This window comes from Zootoca vivipara, chromosome 4, assembly GCF_963506605.1.
Source record: "Zootoca vivipara chromosome 4, rZooViv1.1, whole genome shotgun sequence".
Taxonomy (NCBI): domain Eukaryota; kingdom Metazoa; phylum Chordata; class Lepidosauria; order Squamata; family Lacertidae; genus Zootoca; species Zootoca vivipara.
The window spans coordinates 63,383,783-63,408,588 of record NC_083279.1 but is presented as its reverse complement, the minus strand read 5'-3'; the positions used below and the strand labels follow the sequence as shown (position 1 = coordinate 63,408,588).

At 39.0% G+C, this 24,806-nt stretch overlaps 1 protein-coding gene across 1 annotated transcript in view; it reads left to right on the top strand.

The window, feature by feature from the left end:
* The window catches only part of CRYBG3 (crystallin beta-gamma domain containing 3), a 64,869-nt gene that overhangs the window by 10,437 nt on the left and 29,626 nt on the right, over positions 1 to 24,806 (top strand). The window contains exons 2-6 of the mRNA XM_035116450.2: positions 1,508 to 1,586; positions 5,032 to 5,477; positions 16,136 to 20,948; positions 23,499 to 23,546; positions 24,044 to 24,153. Of these exons, the coding sequence (XP_034972341.2) occupies positions 1,508 to 1,586; positions 5,032 to 5,477; positions 16,136 to 20,948; positions 23,499 to 23,546; positions 24,044 to 24,153 (5,496 nt within the window). The remainder of the gene's footprint in view (positions 1 to 1,507; positions 1,587 to 5,031; positions 5,478 to 16,135; positions 20,949 to 23,498; positions 23,547 to 24,043; positions 24,154 to 24,806) is intronic.

Here is a 24,806-nt window from a genome sequence, read left to right as displayed (position 1 = left end):
CCACCCGTGTCCCTCCTATGGTGCTTAGGTAGACTAAAACTAGCAAATATAGTAGTTAGAATGGGAAAGCGTTTCTTTGTTGCAACCATACATATTCAAAATAAAGCAGCACTTACCCACAAAAAGCTAAATGGGTAATTAATTTAATGCATGAACAATGCAAAAATCCCTCTGAGTCAAAGAGAATTCTTGCTTGAAAGCTTTGTAGTCAGTTGGTCCAAACTTCCCTTTAACCCAGGAAGATACTGAAGACAGTTAGGATTGCTTCTGTGCCAACACCTTTACTCACTAAGTGACAGGACAACCACAGCAAATGGCAAACTTATAATTTGCTTAACCCTGCAATCACGATAGGCATATAACAAACAATACCAGAAATACAAGAACGGATTCCTCATCTCATTGGCAATTAACCATGTATGTACATAATATAAAATTACCCTCTATAAGGTGATAAAAGCACAGAAATATTATTCAGCTTCCTGGCAGAGCAAGTTTCAGATTCCTCCTAATACCTCTCCACTGAGTGACTCTACCCTTCTGTCTGAACCAACCCATTCATGGTGCTTACATTTTGAATGGACAAAATAAATATGAGGTTGAAGACCGGAACTGACAAAACAGTTCTGAGGTTATAGTAAGGAAAGGTTCAGAAATCAGTAGTGCTGCTATTTCAATGAAGCCTTTACTAAAGAATAGGGAAGGTGTAGAAATTCAATTCAGTTTGCATTTTAAGGCAAAGCTACCCAGTTCACACTTTCCAAAACAGTATGTGAATCTCAACACACTCATGAATTGAAAATCATATTTTTCTGAATTTTGTGATGCTGATTCTGTTCTCCAGCCGAATACTGCATATGTTTACTTGAGAAAAAGGTACATAAAATTCACAGTTAGTGAAAATAATGTACAAAAATGGTTGATAATAGGGATAATTGATTTAGAAAATGCTGTATATTAGGGGAAATTACATACAATATTGTATATATTAGGAGAAATTCACACTAAAATGCTGGTTACTTTTCATGAGGACTGGGGGGGGGGAGGGATTGCAGACTGATGTGCATAACTGAACTTAAGATTGGAAAAATGAGAAATGGAGAGAAACCAAACCTGTCAGCTTCACCCATCCCTTCTGAAGAAATAGATTTAAGGAAGATTTTGAAAAGCGTAAATAGGGAAGCTGTCCAGACAGAGTGAAACAGAAAAATAAAGTTAGGATAGTGCGCCCCATTTCACCACTTGGGGCAAAATGAGAATTTTTGTTCTGGCACTGCGGTCACACACCCCACCAGCACCATTGCCCACCACCTCTGCCACTGGGAGGACAGGTGGGGTGCCCGCAGGAGTACCCTCTCAGGGGCTTCCGCCACTTGTGGCAGCTGCTCCACCCCGCTTCATGGGTAAGCCAGCCTGCAATAAAGCAAAAGGAGCTCACCTCTACTTCTGTTGTTGGAACTGTTTCACAAACTTTTAAAATAGCTTAACTTCTCTCTTTCTTTTTCAGCCTTGAAATCGATCAAAATGAATGTACTAGTGTGGCATTTCAGAGAAAGCAGAGCACCCCTCTCCCAGAGCTGCTAAAGGTCAGATTTGTATTTGCTAATTTTAAAGGAGCCTTGATTGATATTGAGTCTCTAAAGCCACAGCGGGCACTGTGATTCTCCAATGGTTTGATTTTTCCACTCTTCCATTGTCTCTTGAGGCAGATGGATGCCAACAACAATTAAATAAGTATGGAGAAGGCAGTGGAAACTGAACATATGTACTTGTAAACATAAATTATGATAAGTTATGGTTAACGACTCAACAGGGTCGAGAAACATGCTAGTACACAGATTGCCAAACGTTTTGGACCAATGGGCATATTTTGAATTTTGAGAAAGTGCTGTGATTAGCACTCAACAAATTGCTGCCACAGGGGTATGCCATCATACAAATTTATTGCTGCTTCACTCTGCTCTCTTATAGCCTCATGTTTGCCATAAGAAGTCACCTATGTCCTTCTAGTCCTGACTGTGAAGATCGCACAAATACTGTCTTCACATCCACCCATCACCCCCAATACTGTGGCTGTCTAATAATAACAACAGGGAGCATTCCCAAGTACTGTACCAGGAAAAATATACTGGGTGACCACAGCACACTGATGCACACTGTCACACAGACACACACTCATAGAACATATACTGGCCACAGGCATGCCTCTTCCTCTTCCTCCTCCTCCTCCTCCTCTTCCTCCTCCTCCTCCTCCTCCTCCTCCTCTCTTTCTCACTCACACACACTCATATACTTTCCATATACGCAGCCACACATTTATCTCTTCCCCTCTCACACCACATGATCTTGAAGCCATGGTTTATTCTTGGCTTGTTGATTGTGGTTTGTTGGGGGGAAACACATTGGGGTCGCTGTTAAGACATAACAAGCCAAAAGTTTTATAATTGTTGCTCCTGCCAGCGAGAAACAATGCAGGAATGATTGGGTGGCATACTTTAGCACACTGAGCTATCCCAATAAGCCATTAAGCATGACTTATTGTTATGTACAAATGGGGTCAAAGAGTGCCTTTTAAAAATAAGCCTGTTGTTTATACCAGAAACTGTTACAACATTGTGGAACAGCAAAAAGCTAACATTTAAAAATCTAGCATTTAGGAAAGAGGCCAGGTAGAAGCTGACTGACCGAGAAGAAGGACATGAGTAGAAAATCCAGAATGGATTAAAATGCCTCTGTATGTCCAAGGGCATGACTTACTTAGTTGCAGATATTAGGGACAGTAAGATTAATAAATGATAATTACTTGACCCTTCAACTCACTCTAATAATTAAATGCTAATTAAATGTTAATATTGTCACAAGTTTTGCCAATATTCAAACTTGCATTGTTTTTCAGACATAAATGTTCATTAATCAAATGGATGAAGTTTAAATTGCTTATACTTACCGTAAATCACAGGATTTAACTAAATTGTGTTCAAAGCACATAAGGAATTAATGTGCCAGCAGCTTTTCATTACAGTGGTGCCTCGCTAGACGAAATTAATTCGTTCCACTGGTCTTTTCTTATAGCGAAAAATTTGTCTAGCGAATCCCATAGGAATGCATAGAATTTTTTTTAAAAAAATTTTGCCCATAGGAATGCATTAATTGAATTTCAATGCATTCCTATGGGAAACCGCAATTCGCTAGTCGAATTTTTCGTAAAACGCATTCATCTAGCGAGGCAACCTCCGCTCGAAAAATCCTTTCATTAAGCGGAAATTTCGTTAAGCAGGGCATTTGCTAAGCGAGGCACCACTGTATTAGAATCAGAGAAACAATCAACAAGAGTAGAGGAGTTGTGGGTGCTACAAAATAGCATGCTAACCCAAACAGCATCCTACATGGAGCAGATCCATCCTGCTTTATCAGTTTAAATAACTATATATGACACATTATTTGTTCCTACGGTTGTTTGTGCTCTTTATGTTCCCAAGTATTGTTCGTGTTGATCTATATGGTTCATTGGAGCCTTAAGTGCCTTTAAGAATATATGTCATCCACAGTTCACAATACGCCACATATGCATCCATTTCTCATGTTGCTGTTTTATGTGATGCCATTATAAGGCAGGTGACAGCAGTGCTTGTTCCTGGGTGAACGCCACTGATACAGATAACTGGTTCCCCTAAAGTTCCAACTTTCCCTTCTGATGCTATTGCAAAAAAACAACAACCCATAACTGGCTGAGGCTTTGTGCAGAGTTGATGGTGCCTGATTCTGAAAACTTCTTTTGGTAAGAGGCTATAAATATTTAGAAAATAATAACAACTCTTAGAAGATTTGTAGCAGCTTGGGCGTGATACAATATAATCACCAGGGGGAGGAAAACCATTATTCTCTCTTAATGTAAATGGGGGCAGAAAAATATATATTAGCCAAATAGGAAAATGGTGCATAATTGCAGATATTATAAAAAGCCTGAGGCAGATATTACTGAAGACCATATATATGAATCTTCATTTTGCCATGCTACGCAGGAGTTACTGAAAACATAACAAAGCAATTACGATGCCCATATTTTTGTTTTAAAAAACTAAGAGTATTTGAAAATATTTTCAAACTGGTTACTTTCACAGAGATTAAAGGTAATTGTTTACCTCTGATTTGAGGTTGAATATTCCCTCTTATATAACACCTTAGCTCAGGTATAAACATTTTATTTCCTGAAACCAAAGTCTTGTCTTGGTTATCTTATAACTTGACACTCCCCACTTAGCTATTTTTAAATAGCATCCAGTATGCTTGTTTCAGCTCTTATTTCTTCAAATAGAAACAGGTCTAAGATACAGCCATCATTTCTTTGTGAAAGAAAGCTGCTGAACAACATAAACCCATACACTTGTGCAAACATACTACTACTTACATGTTCATTCCAGAATGTACTGATCTCCTAAAGTGTTTCTTTTGCTAGAGTTCTGAAATGTGTGGTTTGGATGATTTTAAACAGAAGCATGATGCATGTCCACTACAGAGTAAACTGGATAAAGGATTATAATAAATAGGGTGTAGAATGAAAATAGCTGCTAGTGCTGTTCTGTAGCCAGTGTTGCACAATAGCTTCTACAAGAGTGTATGTGGTGTAATAATATCCGTTGATACTGAAAAGCTGTCTGATTTCCCACCACCACAAAAGCAACCCTCGAGGCATCTTTTCCCTTAAGCCTGCTCTAAGGAAGTTAAGTTTCCACCACTGATGGAAGCAGAAAGGAGTCTTGTCAGTATGAGTCATGTTACAGTGCATTAGCCAAATTGCTAGCATTAAAACAGTGTGTACTATACATGCACTTCAGTTTAAATGGGCAGAGATTTGGACTTAGATATGAGAGTCCAAGCTTCAAATTCTTGTTCAGTCATAAAGCTCCCTGAGTCACCATCTCTCAGACTAATCTTCTTTGTTACCAACCTCTCATAGGGTCGCTGCAAGGATAAACAATATAATTTAGTTTCTCTCTCATCGTTATTAATAAAATACCTCTTTCCTTACAGATTTCAGTCTGTGACAGTAAGAACCTCTCAACTGAAGAGCTGAGCAGATCCACCACTCAGGAGGAATTAAAGAAAGCTAATAGCCTTCCTAGTTTAGTTCATGAAGGCAAAAACGCCAGTAATGACAGACAGCCACAGCCCAAAGAAGGATTTTTCCAGTATCTTGGGAGTTTGTTTGGTATTGCTTCAAAATCATCCTACAAAGAAACTGAGCATTCCAACCTTGGGGATGGATGCCACAGAACTGGCAAAGACTTTGCAAGTCCAGCTAGTCATCAGGAAGGTGGACATGCAGACCATCAAAAACCAGAAATATTTGTCATTTCAACACCTGGAGGTGAACAGACAGCAACAAACAAAGAGGAACAGGCTAACTTTGTTAAAAGCACCAGTCCTGGCTCACAGGATTTACAGAAAGCACAGGAGCAATCTGCTGAAGCATCCAAGTAAGTTTTTTCATTTGTCTCAATAGAAAGGTATGCTCAGTATTACAAAATGTTTTAAGATATCTTTGGGACATCCTTTTTTCATTTCTGAAAGATGCTTACAAGTGGCCACAATATTAGAATGCTATGGTAATTATGAGTTTTAATGGGTTAGTAACCATAATTGGAATTTAATGCACACCCTAGCTTCTCTTTTAAATTTTCCAATGAATGTCATAAAATGATGTGATCCTGATTTGCATGATTAAATCCTGGCTTCATAAGCCACAAGGCAGAATTAAGAAATCAACTTCAAACCAAAGTTGACTTCTAAATCTTGCCTTGTTCAGAAACCATTAACCATAGTTACGCAGCTATTGTGGTGGCAATCCATTTATCAAACTCCCCTTGGACTATCAAACACTGCTATTATTCATGTTTTGGCACTGGGTGAAGAACACACTTATTCACCCAGACATTTGGAGAGGATTGGCCAGACATGGCCAGCAGTAAATGAGTTGGTTGTAAGTTTACTATTATATTGTATTCTGATATTGTATACTTTTAAAATCAAAACACAAAGAATGGGTAGTTATAGTCTCCTGGGCTGTTCAACTGATGAGAGGAAGGAAGCAGCAGCAGCAAAGGGATTGTGTGTTAGTTCACAAAGGTAATGCATATCAAGCCAATATTTGATTGTGTGAATGTGTCCAAAGAGTTGCTGCATTCCTAAGCATTCAGTACAATAATTAACTTGTTTACTTAAAGCTAGATCATGTAGATTATTCTACATAGGAAATATTGTTTAAAAAGTTTGCCTTTATTCTATTTTTTAAAGCAGTAATATTGTAGCAACATCTGTGACAAAGAAAAACCAAACCAAAGATCATATAAACATATAAGTATATAATGTGAAATATAAATATCTCCTAAAAACTAAACTTTAGTTTAGCTCAAGAAATTCTCGGGCAGATCAGTCCAAAAGCCTGGGGAAGGAAGGTAAAGCAAGCCAATCGTATGCAAGTGCCATATTCAGAGCCCTGCAGAGGAATAGCGGGTGGAGAAGCATTTAACCTTTCCCATGATAGTGTTGAGGGGCCACATGAGGTCTGATCCCCTTCTCCAAGGGCAGACCTCTCTCTCCGCTCCCAGATATTCTGTGTTCCCTGGGACCACAGGACTGTACAATTTAATTGTAGAATATTTATGTTGCACTTACTTGTCAAATTGCATCCTTACAAAACTATTTTTCATTAGTTTTTGCAACTGCCCTTGAAATGATCAAGAAACCAATTCCTAAAGAGTATGAGAGGAACAGTTACTTAAATACCTGGGCGTGATGAAAAAAAAAAGTGAGGCCAAGGTCAAGGGGATGAAAGAATCACCATTGTTTCCACCTTGTCTTATTTTGTTAATTATTGTAAAGTTCCAAGACTTTCAATGTTTCCTTCTGCTTTTGACTTGGTGACTAGTATTTTCCATACTTTGCTGCTTTCTAGACTTGGAGATTTTCCTGCAATGCTTAAAAGAGGGGTTATTTCAGGGGAGAGGAATGAAAAGCCCAGAATGTTATAGGAAACATATTTAAGTTTCATTTTATTGGAGAATATCAAAACATTACATCAAAATTCCTGGGCGTATTGGATGTTGGAACCATCTCACTAGTATTTAGCCAATTTAAATGGTGCACAGTATAATATGCATAGATAGCGAGTAATTTAAATCAGAGATGCAAGGGGCATTTGGCAAATTATGCAAAAAGTATTCCTGAAATGTAGAAGTTCTTGAAAACCACTTTTGTTGTAGTTAGAAAGCAACATTGAGATCGTGAGTTCTCAATTCTCTAATGGCCTGCCCTAAATGAAAGTGTTTTGCTTCTATAATCAAAACTTTGCCGAGAGAGTTTTGGCTAACTTTAGTGAAATTGGATCAGTGTTGTTTTTTTCTGTTTAGGCCATCCCTTGAAAACATGATATTTATATCCTGCCACACCCTGTGCAGCTAACTATAGTTAAAACATTAGGGAACTACAGTTCTGATCATTTGAATAAACTTCTTAGAACACAAGTACTGATTGCATATAACTGCCAAGTACGAAAACTAGTTTGGCAACACATGCCACATTAGTGTGTGATTTATGACTGGTTTTCATGCCATGTCGATGACTGCGTAGCCCAAGTTAGTCTTAATTTATTCCGAAAGTTCGTGTAGCATTCCTGTCAGTGCTGTGACAGAAGGAAATGCTGTGCAAATGCAAATCAAACCCTTTCGCTGCATTATAGCGAATGGAGAAAGTAGAGAGCGGTTAAGTAAAAAAAAAACATGAAAATTCTAATAGCCTGAGCATTTCTAGTGTGTGAGAGCAAGGGACAGAAAGATGGAGCGTTAAGAGGAGTGACACAAGATGGGTTGCAGATGGAGGAGGAGAGAAAGAGAGCTGTCAGTATATGAGCGTGTGCTTTTTTACGGCACAAAACCAAAGTTAAGAGATGCTATTATAGTAGAGCTGTAGGTTATAATTCTTGAGACATAGGAAGATGTTTTATACTGAGTCGGGCCATTGTTTCATCTAGCTCAGTACTCACTGCACCAACTGGCAAATCACCATGATTTTTCTCAGTCACCAGAGCATGTGCTCTACCACTGAGCACATGCCCCCCACCATTTCATTGCCATGCTGCGGCAGGGGGTGGGGGAGAGACTATTGCTTTTCTTTTATGCAGTTGTCACTTAGATGAAAGGCAAACGTGACAATGCTTTTGTTTTAGTTAATATTGGGGTATGAGGGGGTTCTTGTTTTGTTTGTTTACAGAGCATTGGTGGTTCACTGGTAGAATTCTCGCCTGCCACATGGGTGGTCCAGGTTCTTTTTCCGGCCAGTGCAACTTGCACTAATCTGGAGTAGCTCAGGTCTTAATCTCAGGGTTATGGGTTTGAGCCCCATGTTGGGTAAAAGACTCTTGCGTTGCAGGAGTTGAGCTAGATGATCCTTGGAACTCTACAATCCTGTGATCCTATAAGTTTGTATCCTGTTTTTCAGTCCTCTAAGGATCCTTAATGCAACATGTTTCTGTCCCTGGAAAGGATCATTTAGATTAGAAAATGTCAGAAAACCTTTGGTTCTGGAGCTGATGAAAGTGAAGCTATTACGAACATAGGTGTTTTTAACAGGAGGTTTCAAATATTTATTTCTACTAGCTTTTCAAATTTATTGGCATGTTACATATAGTAACAATTAAATAATAATAATAATAATAATAATAATAATAATAATAATAATAATAATAATATAATACCCCGCCCATCTGGCTGGGGTTTGCCAGCCTCTCTGGGCGGCTCACAGCATATATCGCCAGGGATAACATAGAAATAACATAGAAGGATAATCCTACACAAATATTATTGTAGTTTTGGTTTTGTTAGTCTAGATCAGTGGTTCCCAATTAGGGGTCCAGGGACCCCTGGAGGTCCGTGGAACACACCCAGGGGATCCACAGCCGCATCCCTTGCCTCCCCTCAAACTAATTCTTTGTCACTTTTGCATGGTAATAACACAAATTTTATGGTCTGTGTTTTTTGTAGTATACCTAAAATCGTTTGCTTATTAGGGGATACCCCACATTTTGTTCTAAAAAAATGCTTTGCAGAGGTAACTACCATAGAGTTATCAAAATTCTCAAAAGTAGGGGATCCGTGGCTTGGCTTTTGAAAAATAGGGGTCCTCAGTAATTAGCTAATTGGGAAGCACTATATTCTGTGGTCAGTGGCACATCTCTTTAACACCTATGCCCTTGAAGTGCCCCCCGCCCCCACAACAGAACTAGAAAATCCAACTACTGTGTGAACCTTTGCATTCTGAGGTTAATTTTGTAACCCCTGTTGGAAAAGACTCTCTTTTCCAGGCTGTGAGCCAAGGAAGGTGGAATTCATGAGTTCAGCCTGCAGTACATTGCAGGCGACAGATTACAATATATCCCTTGAGCAAACCCAGCCAGTTGATTCATTGAAGCAGTCACCCCTGACAAATGTTTGACACTTTTTATTAGCTGTTGTTAGTCCAATGACTTATTGTTTGAAAAACTGGACAGTAGCGAAAGTGTTTTTCAGAACACTTCTTAGAACATAATTCTTGGAAGAGGAGTACCAGTATTTATGATGGGTTACTTGTGAGGCAGGTTTAGTACCATTTAATTATCTGAAGTCAAAATGTTTCCAGTCAAATGCTATTGTTCCCATTTGTTATAAATGGGAAATGTAAATACAGTGGAACCTCGGTTTATGAACATCTCGGTTTATGAATTTTCGGTTTACGAACACCGCGGACCCATCTGGAACGGATTAATTCACTTTTCCTTACTTTCAATGGGAAAGTTCGCTTCAGTTTATGAACAGACTTCCGGAACCAATTACACCCATGCTTCGAGTTAAGTACGCTTTAGGATGAGTACTCCGTGGACCCGTCTGGAACGGATTAATCCACTTTCCATTACTTTCAATGGGAAAGTTCGCTTCATTTTATGAACGCTTCAGTTTATGTACTCTGCGGACCGTCTGGAACAGATTAATCCACTTTCCATTACTTTCAATGGGAAAGTTCGCTTCAGTTTATGAACAGACTTCCGGAACCAATTGTGTTCATAAACCAAGGTACCACTGTATTTAAACATTGCTATAAACATGACATGCATCTTGTAATAACTCCTTTCTTAGAGGAACTTCAGGTGTTGTTATATGTTGCAAGGTTCCGGAAATATAAATGGCTTGTGTACTGCTTTGCAATGTACCGTATTGGCCTGAATATATGCCGCACCCGAATATAAGCCACACCTTTAAAATTCAAGGGGGGAAACAATACCTCAATATAAGCTGCTCACTTAAAATTCCGCAGGCACTCACACCCATTCCATTTTTTTGTAAGGTCGCAAATTTAAGCCACACTTTAACTTTTCACAGTTGGAATTTGGAAAAAAAAGTGAGACTTATTTTCAGGCCAGTACAGTATGTATGTAATGATATGAAGTGGAACGTATATTATCTGTTCCTCTGAAACTCTTTGTTGTGGTATGCCTGTGCTACCAGCAAAAACAACAGTTCTGCGCACATTTCTACCAGATATATACAGGGGCTCCATTTGAAACATTAGAAAAAGCTGAGAAAATAGCAAGTGTGATCGGCTTGCACTTCCTGTAATAACTTAAGTATAAAGAATAAAGATTGTGTATAATAACAATCAAAGCTGCTCTCTTATAGTACTGATTGATAAGCCAAATGTGAAATTATAATGTCTTGCATATCCTGATGAAAGTCATGAATCGCTAGAGATAAGTGGACTGGTATAAGATGAAAAGTTCAGGTTTTGTATTTTATGCTTGCTTTCCACAATTAAGTTTAGAGGTTAACTTTAACCAAGAGTCAGAGTCATCAAAATGCCAGCATTATGAAACATCAGCCACTAAACGATCTTGTACAATGTTATTCTTATTCCCTCTGAACCATTTGGTACAAAGGAAATCTTGATAAGGTTTCTTCTCTAAATGTTATCTATCGGTAGCCATTCCATCTGGTTGCTGCAGGGGAAGAGATAGGAGAGCAAGCTCTTTTCCATGGTCTGACTGAAATACTAATCCAGAAATTTCTTTTTCTGTGGGCTGCTAATTGAGTTTTTTAAAAACTCATTATGTGATCTTAAACACCATCACTTGGAAGAAAGTCCTGTTGATTTCAGTACAACTTGCTTTCAGGTATTTTATGTTTTGTGTAGACTGCTTAAAATATTTTGATAATTAAGCAGTATATAATTCCTGTTAAATAAAATTAAAATATGAAAAAATCATAAATAGGTTAAGAAACAACTCTGAACTACTTTCTTACTTAAAGCCCAAGCCTTTAAGAAAAACAAAGAGCAACAGCAATTCACAGATCACTATGAATGCCTGTAAAACAAGCAATAATTCAATTAGGTTATGTGTTGCATCAGCCCTTGATTTCTTCAATAAATTTAGATTATATTTATATTTAGGCAATTTTCTAAATGTCTGAATATAAAATATAACTGGAGAAGGACCGGACAGTTAAATAGTCAGAGAAGCTGAGGACTTTCTCTCCTAAAATCAAGCTGGATAAGCATTAAGTCACAATTGGCTTAGCTATGACAAATCCTGCCTCTCTGTCATAGATTATTTGGCACCTCCTCTTCTTCAGCTGCTCTCTATCAGCAGCCATGCCAGTTGACTTACAGCAGAGGGAGAGATGAAACACCAGGGCCCACTCCTTCGACTGGAAGAGAACAGCGGCCATTTAGCTACTGCTCTCCCTGAACTCTAGCTATTCAAGCTGATGTTTATGAAAACTATACAAAATGCAAAACTGCTGCTTGAGTCTCCTTGTTTTCTTCTACCCTCCCCATCCCTTTTTCCTTTTGGAACATGTATTAAAAATAAAAACAAGGTTTACAACAGGCATACAATTGCTTAGCAAATTTTAGGTGCTATAAAACAAGACTGTGAAAGTCACAAAGCCCATCTCTTCCAATGTATAAGGCTCATTAATTGAACTTTTAACCGCCTCTTTTACAACATACAATTATCTGCAATCTCGTTGTACACATATACACCTTGATCCTGTTAGACAAATGAGGAAGTATGTGCACCAACAGGTAGTGCATGCCTGTTCTTTTCCCTGATCCAGCACTGAAAATTGTACATGCAGAGCCATTCCTAGAAAGCTAAAATACCCAAGCAGTTTTTATGGCAGAGAAGTGTAGGACAGAATCCACCCAAATCCTGCTTCACCTTCTCCACCAAATAGTAATGATTGGCAGGACATTGCTTTTCTTTTCTTTTTCAAGCCTCTGTGTGCTAGGTTGAATCAGAGTCTTAACCTCAAATCTTCAGCATGCTTTTATGTCATGTGGTGTTTACTCACAGAAATGAAGATCTGTATGGCTGCATTTCACAGTAATAGGCTGTGATCCAGGAAAAATTATTATGCATTATCACACATGGAAGAGCTATTTTCCTCATGTATGTGGTTTGCCTAATGAAAATCAAACAGTTTCCACATGCACAAGCCATTTGTGTTCTAATTGTCTACTTGTTCTCCTTTGTTCCTCGTATCCAGTTGTATTTACGGTAAGTGGTGTATTTTGTGCACATAGTTTCCTGGGTCATGTGCTATATTTACAGATAATCTAGTACAGTAGTTTGAAACTTCGGTTCTGAAGGTTTCTCATTAATTTAACTATGACCCTCTTTTTTACTTTTTTTGAAGGCATAGCATCTTATTCTATTTATATCGAACTATATCTTTTGTTGACTTAGGTAATAAATACATTGTAAGTGAACAGTATATATTCAATAAACTCTATGACTCAGAGCATTTATTACTGGCTTTTTGGCTACACCTATTCTTTAGTACAATTTTAAAGGTCATTCAACAATAACTGGATGTAGGTTGCTATGAAATATTCAACAATGGTGCATGGTTGTTCTGTTGTGAAGCATCTGAGTCAGACAATGTAGGCAGAGCTTTCTTCATGATCAGGGTTTTCTTTCCCACGTTACATTGTTGACGGCATCATTCAGGGCTGCCATGACATAGCTTTGGCTATGAATTGTGCTAGATGCTCATTTCCCCCTGTAAACTAATTTGCTCCTTCCCTGCTCGAGGTAAATAGAATTTGTCAGTCTGAACTTTAAATTCTATACTGTAATTCCCTTTCTTGGTAGCTCAGAGCAATTGTTCTTTTATTAAAATAGATAATATATTTACAGAGTGTGTTGAGCTGATTAAGTTTATGTGATACTTTGCAGGTTGGTGGTGGCCATGCCAGCGTTTCCAGTCTAAAATTAAATATGGTTCTTTTTTTCTTTTTCATGTGCACATAGCACGAGCGGTTACACTCCTCCCCATCTCCATGTGTAGTCTTCTCCATTCTGGGCACTTTGAACAGCAGCTGCTGCTGGAAATGGAAAGGAGAGAGCAGTCCTTCTTGTGGATCATTCACCTCCTCTAGGCCTTCACCCAATCCTCTTCAGATAGGCTTTTTTCCTATAAATTAATGTCTGTAGTCTACGATTACTGTGCTACAGTAGAAGGCTGTAATTTGGTGTATCTGCTCTCAGTATTGGTGATTAAGCAAACAAGTAAATGAGGATGGATGTTTCTCTGTACCTCACTGTAAGAAGTGCTGAGTAATACGGTAAACAAGTACAGTATAAAGAAACTTAGCACTCCATGGTTTGGCCCTTGTCTTAATGCCAATGGAGAATTGTGCTTTGCTTTCTAGGAATCTCAGCAATTTAAGTGCATTGATTTACTGTAAACAGAATGAAAAATGAGTCTAGAATAAACTTTCTGGTCATGGCATTGTAGATAACTTTTTGTGTACTTTAAAATAATAGTAGAATATAGGTTGTGAATTGAATCATGAATACAAAAATCTCTGGGAACAATAATAATAAAAACCTCAATATCTTTTTTAAAAATACCATGCCATTTTAAAGGTATTAATCTCTTTCAAATGTTAGCCTTTTTGTATTGGTGCTGTGGCATTCCACAAGGAAGGCAAAATCTTGGCTATAGAAGACTTAAACGTCTGGAGCAGCTCTGAAGTGGATAGACAGATGGTGCTGTTGGAATATATGATCTGCTTTTTTTCCCCTGGAGACTAAGAATGGCACCTGAATAATGTACAGATAATCTGTCCCTGCTGCATTTGTATTTTACCGATTAGAATTAACTGGGCTTTTAAACTGTATGGACAAGAAGAATGTCATATTTGCTTCATATCCCCTTGGTCTTATTAGTCCTTTAAAATTCTTTTTTTTTCTTGAGAGTGAGAGATTAAAAGGCTTTAATTCATGTATAAAATGACATTAGCCCCTGCTTGGCAGGGGATTGGATTGGATGGCCCTTGTGGTCTCTTCCAACTCTATGATTCTATGATGATTCTATAACCTCTAAAGATTACATCCAGATGGCAAGTATACATAGCAGAAAAGCACCAGTTTCTCTGTAGCCTTCCTAGAGCTGCTGATTCATATGACACTTCTAACATGCCACATGGGGCTCATGATGAGGTTTGACTTTGTTCTGAAGTGGCCATCTGATTGCTTCAGGCACAGCCAAATTGTAGTTTAAATTGCAGTGCTTCTGCTCTTGAGTTTACAGTGATATGGTGAGCCATGCCACAGGCTGGTCACAATGTGTAGTCGTCAAATGAATCCAACATTCACTCCAATTGCAGTAACTCTCTCTCTCTCTTTTACATGTGGCATCACTTCCCTCAGTTTAACATCTGGTGGGACCTCAGTTCAAAGACACTTGCTCATCACTCAGTAATTTACTGATGGCTTGCATGTATACAATTAGCACCAGCGATTAAATACTATAGACAGGGCTTTTGTATCATCTCATACAATAATATTAAATAGAGTCTGTTTTTCCACGAACTGGTCATTGAATGATACACTGAAGTGACAAGATGCTGTGTAGCATATATGTATGTGTGAATCAGTCCTGAGTTAAATGGTAACGGAAACGGGCCTTACTTACAGATACACAGTCATCATATACTTTTAATTAAAATTTTCAGCGGATCATAAATGCCCATGAACACAACAGACTGTATCTGACATTTGACCAAGTCCAGGTATTCCACTTATTTCCAGGAGGAAAGACTCAGAACTGTATCTGAGCTCTAATGGTAGACCATTACTTTAAATCACTACATGAATCGGGTGGGGAACCTGAGGCTCTCCAAGTGTTGTTGGACTCCAGCTCCCATCAGCCCCAGCCAGTATGGCCAATAGTCAGGAATGTTGGAGGTTGCAGTCCAACTTCCAGAGAGCCACAGGTGTCCCAGCCCTGACATAAGCAATTAGGGTAACATGAACCTTTTCAGAAAGAGACAGGCAAGTGGTACCTTTGAGGATTCTGTTGACCGTTTTATGATCTAAAACAGTGTAAAGTGGATAAAGTGAACTACTTTCATCTGCAAACCTCATCCAAGGGTGCATATCACTGGAGTTAGGGCACAATTATTTGACAAAAATAACTTTACATACATGTTTCTGCCAGGGGTTGAGCCTTCTCCTCAGTGGTACTATGAGTCAATAGCTATTTAAAAATCTCCACTAATTACACCTGTGATGGCATACCTATATATCCGGCATGTCAAACCTGCGGCCCTCCAGATGTTTTGGACTACAACTCCCATGATCCCTAGCTAGCAGGACCAGTGGTTGGGGAAGATGGGAATTGTAGTCCAAAACATCTGGAGGGCCACAGGTTTGACATGCCTGCTATATATTATACTTTTGAGTATTTTGACAGGTGGTGGTGGGAAATAACTACTATTCATGATGGCTATAATTCCTTCAGTATCAGAGGTAATACCAGTTGCAAGGGGCCACAAGTGGGAGAGGGCTATTGCACTTTTGTCCTGTTTGTGGGTTTCCCATAAGCATCTGGTTGGCCCCTGTGAGAACAGGGCTCTAGCCTAGAGTAGACTTTGGTCTGATCTGCCAAGACTCTTCTAAAGTAGAAACATTGCTTTAGATTTTTGAAATAAGAGAGGCCAGTGCCTATTGTACTAATCTCTCTGTGTCTGTTTATAGCCGAGTAATGCCCAGGAGCTTTTGCTAATGTTCCAATAATGATATTTTTTTCTGTTCCAGGAAAACAGAATGTGAACTGGGTGCACCTGCAGTTACTTATGCAACATATCGAGGTTCTGCAAGAATTAAGCAATTGCTTAAGAAACAAGCGGAATTGGAGCAAGAAAAACAAACCCCAACTAGCATTAATAGCACTACAGTCAAAAACAAAGAAAATAGGACTGTAAGCCTTCCAAACTCAGAAACTACTACAACAAAGACAGAATCCTCGTTGAAAACAAACTCGGGACCTAAGACTAAAGATGACACAAAGGATTCACAAGCCAACATATTTTTGGCAGAAATGGATTTTGGGGGAAATTCTCTGGAAGTCTTGGGCAATTGTGAGCAAAAAGAACTGAAGAACAAAATTACCTCGTTGACAGAAATGGAAACAATCAAAAATTGCATTGAGGAACTGGTTTCTGTGAAACATACGGCAGTTTCCAACACACCAGAACTTAATAGGAATCTTCTGTTGGAGCCAACACTGTTGCAAAAGAAAGCCAATTTCAGTTGCCAGAATACAGATGCTGTTAGTATGAGTTCAGAAAATAGCAGATTGCTTAAAAATAGGGAGGAGGTGTTAGGGGAAATACAAATGGAGATTCAGTCAATCAATGCTACCACTGTTGGCTTTCAAAAAGGAATGCAGTTTTGCCCTTTTTCTACAACAGAAACAAAAGAGACAATGCAAAAGGAGTTTTTTTCGCACCCCAAAGTAGACTTAGGTGATAATGAGCAACACTTGCTAGAAAACAAATGTCCCTGCAATAGTTGGACTGAGGATCAATTCAAACTAAAAGCAGAGAACCAAACATTGCATTTGAATAGTATTATAGGTAGCGGACAGGCAGTTAGCAGGGTAGAAAGTGAAACTGAAGAATCATACCAAAAAATGACAGAGCAGGAGAAAAACATGCAGATCATTTCACCAGATGGACACTTACCTCTCCACGAACAAAAAGTTGGAGAAGAATTGCAGTTGGTGTTGCAGGATACAAATTGCAAAAAAGGTGATATATCAGCAGGAGTCGGTATGCTTGCTTCAGTCCAATCCAAAGAAATGGTTCAAGATGCAGATATATTTGGCAAAAGCGATCTAAAGAGTGAAGAGGCCACTGAGTTCATGGTACTTACAGATATACCAAACAATCATAACTTCCCCATGATGTCTGAGAATGGAACTAATAATTTTACCACTGATAATTTGTATATGCCTGTGACAAAATTTGACCATGTTAGAATGACAGGTGCTTCTCCTAACGCAGCTGAGGGAAACCATGCCAACACATCTTTGTTAGCTGCTGAATATGAAAATGTGGTGTCTCGGGTGGCGTCAGCTGCCTTAGAAACAGGTGACACCAGCACTGAGGAGGCTGTGGGCACTATGGATGGTGCCCCTCTTATCCTTGGGGCTAAAGATGACAACTGCCATATTTCTCAGAGAGCTGAGGATGAAACTCTGATCGAAACATCAACCGGTTTAGAGAGTCCTCTTCCTCTCGCTGAAGACAAAACCAAGCCCATCAAATTAGAGAACTCGGAACTTAAAAGCAACACAGGCACTACTACGGTGGCCAAACCTATTCCATCACTTCTTAAAACTGCAGAAGTTGTGATATCTGCACAAAAAACCGATCCATTAGTTGATGAAATAAAAAATCAAACTGAAGCAAAAATGGCTTGTGAAACTAAAGAGGACATCACAATAGGTCTACCTCCTGCCGCCTCTTCTAAAGAGACATGCTTGCCTGAGATCTCTCCTCCTGTTGTGAAATCAGAAGAAAATAGTTATTTACCATTTCCTCCTTCTCCGTTACGTGTCTTGGTCGGTAACTCTTTCATCTCTGGAGATAGCAAAATCATTTTGGACCCTGTGTCTAAACCTGTCCTTAATTCTGAAGATCACAGTTTGTTGGGGGCTTTGTGTTCTTTGGCTGATAAACAGGATTGCACTAACCAGTCTCTAAGTGATTCTGCAGGGACTATCAATGGTAAAATATGTTGTTCTGCCTATACATGTGAAAATAACCAAGTTATCTCAAAGTCAGAGGACTGTGGACCTGGGAGCCGCCTTATTGCTGCTGAATCTGGGTGTGCAGGTCAAGTTCCTGGTACTTTTTTGGAATCTGAAAGCATTCCTGAAACTAAGATTACCTTTGACACTGCTGAAATTGCTGATAGTAGAAGTGAGATTTTACTGCGCTCTGAAGAAATGAAGAATATGTCTGCATCTTGCTTGGTAGACTCTAGATCTAACCTGGCAAAAGAGGATCTTCTTGTTTCTACAATTGAAAATTTATATACTTTCAAGCCTGTGTCACCCATTACTTGCTTTAAAGATAGCTCAAAGTTTAGTTCTCCTGCCTGTGAAACATCAGATTTTGTTTTAGACAAGAATCATGCTCTTCCTGTTGATTCTGAAGAAAAGAAGGGCAAGGTTTTACCTAAATATAAACCAAATACTCTACACTCTCAATCTGTGTCAGAAACAGATTACCCAGTCCCATTCTTGTCCCCAGTTGCCTGTGATGTGGAAGCTACAGAACCTGTAAAGATAGTACTAGGATCGTCTTTCACTACACAGCAGAGAAAAGAGGAGCAAAGAACTTCATGCCAGCGAAATCTTCACTACCTTGCTGTTGCTACTACTTCAAACACTGTTGAAATGGGTGATCAAGCAATTACAACTTTGTTTACAGAATCAAGCAGCCAGTTTTCTGAGGAAGCACTGAGTGATGTTGAAACAGGAAGGCAAGTACAAATTAAATCCCAAGACTTAACTGTTTTGCTCAAAAAGGCTGATGAAATAGTTGATGCAGTTCTGCGTTTAGCCATAGAAGAAATAAGATCAAAGCAAGCAGCTGGCGTCTGCCAGACTAATGACATTAAGGACAATTTATTAGGGCTCAGCCTTCAAAAAGATCAGAAAAATAGAAAAATTCTTTCAGAATCAAAAGAAATGCAGTCAAGGAATTCATCATTAAAGCATTTTAATGAGGGTTGTATCAGAAAGCTTTCTGAAGTTAAAGCAAAAGACACACTTGGCACAAATATTAAAGATGAAAAAATACCATTTGACATTACAGATAAAATTGACCTACATAGTTCAATAGCACTAAAAGCAAAAGAAATAATTGATGATGTTATTAATTCAGCCATACAAAAAGTGACATATAATCAGCCTGAGGACCATCTGAGCAATGGCATTCTTCAAAATTCAGCCCTTAAGTCCAACACTGAAGCATCAAAGAAGCTTACTACTGATACCGAATTAACAGCTAAACTTCCCAAAATAATTGAAGAATCTTTAAATTTAAGTCCAATATATGGAACTTCAGTATGCAATATAATCAGTGACGGTAAAGTAGCAAACTCCTCAGCATCTTCGGATATTAATATTAAAGACGACCGCAAGGAAATAACAGGTGGAGAACAGAAAAATGAAATTGACTGGTCTGATCCCTCAGCTACAGTAGAATGCAGCCCTCCTATAGTCAATGGCAAAAACAGTAAACATGTCAATTGTACTATGTGCATGACAGATGCTGGTGAGGAAACGAAGTGGACAATTGATGATGAATCTGAATATTCGTCATACTCAATAAATGAAGATACTGTAATGGATGAAGTGCATTTGCCATCATTTGGACCTTTAGATTCACTTGGAAATAATGTAGGAAAGAATCTGCCTGAATATGTCTTTAAAGAGGGTGACCCTGCAGAAGTTGTAAGAGAGGAACCACGTGAAAAATATTATGAAATAGAAAGTGAAAAGGTCTGTGGTAAAATGACGAAAACTTACACAGTGCCACAGAATGCTTATAAATTTGGCACCCAATTCAGTATGTCTGAACAGTCTGTAATGAACAGCTCAGCAAAGATTGGCTTGAACTCAGATTTTTCCTTTGAGGAAGAAGCAGTCGTTGAGACAGGTTTAACAGTGCTCAAGGAATATTATCGGGATGATGATGATGATTGTGGAAATGGAGAGAAATCCCCCAAGTTATTTGCTGCTTCTGCACCAGAAGTGTTGGACAGCAGTTCTTTCATCATTTTGTATGAAGGTGCTCTTCAAGATGAAAGCTATTTCTTTTCAACAGAAGAACCAGATCATCCCTTATCATCCCTTCCTGACCAATCCCTGGATAATAATCAACATTTTCTTATGTGTGAAACTGTAAAAGGCAAACTTGAGTCTGTCCACCCTTGTGAACAAAGCAACCAATTAAACAATCTTTCTTCAGAAGCATTCGTGACAGTGGAAGCAAAGCGATTCAGTGTTTACCCTTTCTCTTTGTCTCCTATATATGAAGACGACAGTTCTCAAGAGGACTTGCTGTCCGCTGAAGTCTCACCAGAAGGTAATCCTATTGAAAGAGCCAACCAGTCCTTGTCAGTCTTATCACTTCTTCAGTCAGTGTCTGAACGGTTAAGATCTAGCAGCCAATGTAATGAAGAAGAGGAAGAGAGTATTTGTGAAGAAAACAAACTAGAGGATGAAAAAGAAGCATATCTTTCCAGTCAGGGGCCAAACAGCTCATGCACAGCAGTCCTAGAAAACATTCATGAGAGGACATACTCACATTTTCTTTCTAAAGAGGCACTTAATGCAGAAGAGACCTTATCTTTAAGTTCAATGCCTTCAGCTCAGCTTTTACAAAAATCTGATCGTGAAACAAGTTCTTCTTCAAAGAGTATATACTATGAAAGTCTGCAGAGTTCAAGAACTTGTTCAAGTGAGAAGGGAACTCGATTTAGGAATGTTTTGGTGCCAAAGGATCAGCAGCCTGAAAGTAGTGCCTTGCAAAGACCGGCAGCTTTTCAAGTGGTAAGGTGCTTTTCATTCATTTTATATGTGTAACGAAACTATTGACTGAGCATAGTGGGGTGGGGTTGTAGGTGTACATACATACATTTAGAGTATCCTGTTGCATGTATTTGTGTGAGCGTGTTCAATTTTATTTGTGCCAGATATTTCAGTTTTGGTTTTGTTACCAACACAGTTATCGTTGAGGTTATGTTCATGTAATAATTAAGCCGAGGCAATAGGCATAAACACCAATCTTTGGGATAAACACATTGTGGAGAGAGAGGATTTCTTATATTCATGGGCTATTGTCTGGGGGCAGCTTACAGACATAGTGTGGGAAATTACATTCTTTCAGTTCACCCAGTGTAGAAAGGATTACAGTACACTAGGCAAAGTAGAACGCTCATCTCTTTCTTGCCAGTTCTTCCCCAGCAAGGTGAGGTAGGGTGAGGGAAGGAAACTTCATGCATGAATCTTAAAATAAGGGTAAGAATATATTGACAAGTATGTTTTTGTTTCCATGTGTGCTGCTCCAAAGACGCTGAGGACCCCTCATCTTCTATTGAATAATATGAGGAGAGTGTTTTGTATTAACATAAACAGCCACACAGATCCTACTGTCGGGAATCATAGACTTACTAATGTTTAATCAACATTGGCTCCAGACACCTTTATGACCATTTTTAATGATGTCTTAAAAGTTCATTCTTTCTTAGGGCATCATCCATGTTTGTGCTGAAAGCTTTAAGATCAAGTTTTTATTTTATATACGAATCTTGTATTTTAAAACATTTGTTGTTGTTTTTAATAATTCTTATTAAGATTTACAATTTTATATTAATCATAATAACATTACCTCAAAGAAAAAGAAAAAATACAGTTCCCATATCCCCCCACCCCCGACTTCCCTCAACTTCCTCTTCTGGTTCTTTACATATTAACTTCTGCTTATTTTATTATACCTTAATATTACATTCTTTAAGTTAAATATTGTTCTGTTCTTCTCCTTTTTATACCATAATTGTTTTCAAATTGCCTCTTTGTTATTTTCCAATTTTTACATCTTAATCTGTATGTTCATTTTGTTAATTGTAAGTTTACTCAAACTCTGATAGTAAGTCCACTTCTTTACAATGTTTCTGTAAGTACAGCATAAATGGTTCCCAGTTGTTGTTTTTTGAAATCTCTATTGTCTTTGTCTCTAAGTTTTCCAGCATTTCCGCATAGTCCATCAGTTTTTCTTGCCATTCTTCTTTAGTTGGTATCTTGTTGTCTTTCCATTTGGGGGCTAGTAGTATCCTAGCCCAACACTTTTAATAAGTTTCCACGCTAGTTTGTCAGTACTGATTTTCACCACTAGTAAAAAATATTACTGTTTAATTTAACAGAAAATGAAAAGACAATTGCCCCACATATCCACCAACTGGGCACTAGCAGTTGGACCTGATGACCCTTGTAACATATGGGTATCCAGTGCAGATGTTTTAGCAGAGCATTCACATGCCATCAATTATTTGCCTTCTTCAGCAGTGTGTCTGCCATTGTGCAGTAGCTGTAGCATCTGGGCCAGAGAGAATTGCAGTATCAAGGCTATCAGTGATTACAGTGGCTGGGCTATTCTGTATTCCAAATACTGCCATAGCTGGCATACCATATACACCTGGTAAAAGGCACTCCTGTCTACAGAGGACACTGTTGGCCTATCTTACAAACAAAGGAGCCACCTACCCACAGAGGCTTTACCTCCCCAGGATTCAAACTCAGTTCATTTGCCCTCATGCACTGGCTAGCACAGCCACACACCTAATTCAGATGCTGTGGAGAAATAGATCTGTGTGTCATCCATAGATGTAACCCCATAGAGCAAATGCAAGTGCGCCAAGGAACATGTTCCTAAATCTACTCTCTGGAGTCGATTGCACAGTTACAAATAGAACCAATGTAACATAGTGCCTCTGATACCTATCCAGGAGGATACAGTAGTCAATACGTGGTACCTCTGGTTACGAATTTAATTTGTTCCGGTGGTCTGTTCTTAAGCTGAAACCTTTCTTATCCTGAGGCGCGCTTTCACTAATGGCGTCTCCCGCTCACATCCTGGGGCAAAGTTTGCAACCAGGAGCAACTACTTCCGGGTTAGCGGAGCTCGTAACCCGAAATGTGCATAACTAGAAGCGTTCGTAACCAGAGGTACCACTGTAGCATCAAAAGCCACTGAGAGTAAGAGCAACAGGGTCACACTCCCCCTGACCCTCTCTCAATAAACGTAATCCTTGCATCAGCCAAGGGCGATTAACTTCTAAAACCAGGCCTGTGCCCAATTGACGTGGATCCAGATAATCAATGTCATCTAGGACCACTTGCAGTTGCTCTGCCACTGTCCTCTGCACTACCTAACCCTGAAAAGGGGTATTTGTATCTGGCCAGTAGTTATTACACACCATTAGAGTCCCATAGCATTTAGAAGCCATGAGGATAGCTATCCCTACCTTAAAGTCATACTGCTTAAAATATCTATTGTTAGTTCATTATAGCACTTAAATAATTATTTCCTCATTTCAATTTCAGTGTCCTGTTGGCAGGGAAGGACTCAAATGCAATCCAAGACCTGGGAAAGTGAGTGTGACCTTTTCACCGTATAAGCAAGTATGAGATATTGACTATTTTGCCATGCACATTTGAGTGAAGCAATGGAAAGTAGGTAGGTAGGTAGGTAGGTAGACAGATTCTGCATTTTCCTTGGATGTAATTAAGATGATTGGCTGCTAGATTCTACTTTTTCCTTGAATGTCATTGTTGGCTAGAGCAAACAACTAATAAAAACATTGATTAGTTAATTTAATATGAAAAGTATAATCCAACTTTCACTGATTTTGCTCCATTTAAACCAGTGATAATATACTAGTGTACTGTAAATGATTTGTGGATGACCCATTTGATTTTTTGATTTGGTTTAGACTGCAGTCCTATATACTTGGAAGCAAGTCCCATGAAGTAAACATGGCAAAGACCTTAAAGCCTTTATAAAACTAAACACAACAAGCAGAATATTTGTTATATATGGGAAACTGAATTTGCTAGTGTTTCCTTAACACCACCGCATGTCATTTCAGATGGTTATTTGTGATGTTCACGGCAACACAATTGAAATTTACCATGATGTGATAGATGCTACAGCCTGGGTATTTTCAAAAGAAGCACTGATCAGAGTTGTCAGAGGATGGTAAGGAACATGCACTTTATGGGTGAAGTGACTGTTATACCATGTTTCCCCTTTTTTAAGACACTGTCTTATAACTTTTTTCCCTCAAAAAAACACACAGTGGCTTATTTTCAGGGGGTGTCTTTTTTTAAAAAAAGTGCTGGTACAACTGGGACCCACTGGCTCAGGACGCTCAGTGCTCTCTTCTGCGCGCTGCTGGGCGCGTTGTTGGCGCTGCCAGTTCCGAGCGCCTGCAGGGTGGGGTGGGGGTGGCAGTGCTTTAAACCCCCAACCCTGTAGAAAGCAATGGAAGTTATGGACCGTAACAATCCTTAAGAGGCGCAGGTCTTAAAAAAACCCTGGTATCACCCTTGAAGCACAGCCTTCCAAAGTCAGGGGGGAAGAGGTCTGTTTAGACAAAGGAAAGGATTGGGGGTGATTCTGCGCCCTGGGACCCACAGAACTACTTTAAAAATCCCAACCTGGGGGGGGGGTCAAATAGTGAAGCCCCATAGCCCTGTAGCAACAGAAGGCACATTCTGAAGCACCCGAGCTGTTCGGTTCCATAAAAAATCCAGGAATTGTAAAATTAACAACAATAATGGGGGGCACTCTATCCAAAGAGTTAAGAAGGAATGGGAAAGTGTTGAGTTATATATGGAAAAATATGGAAA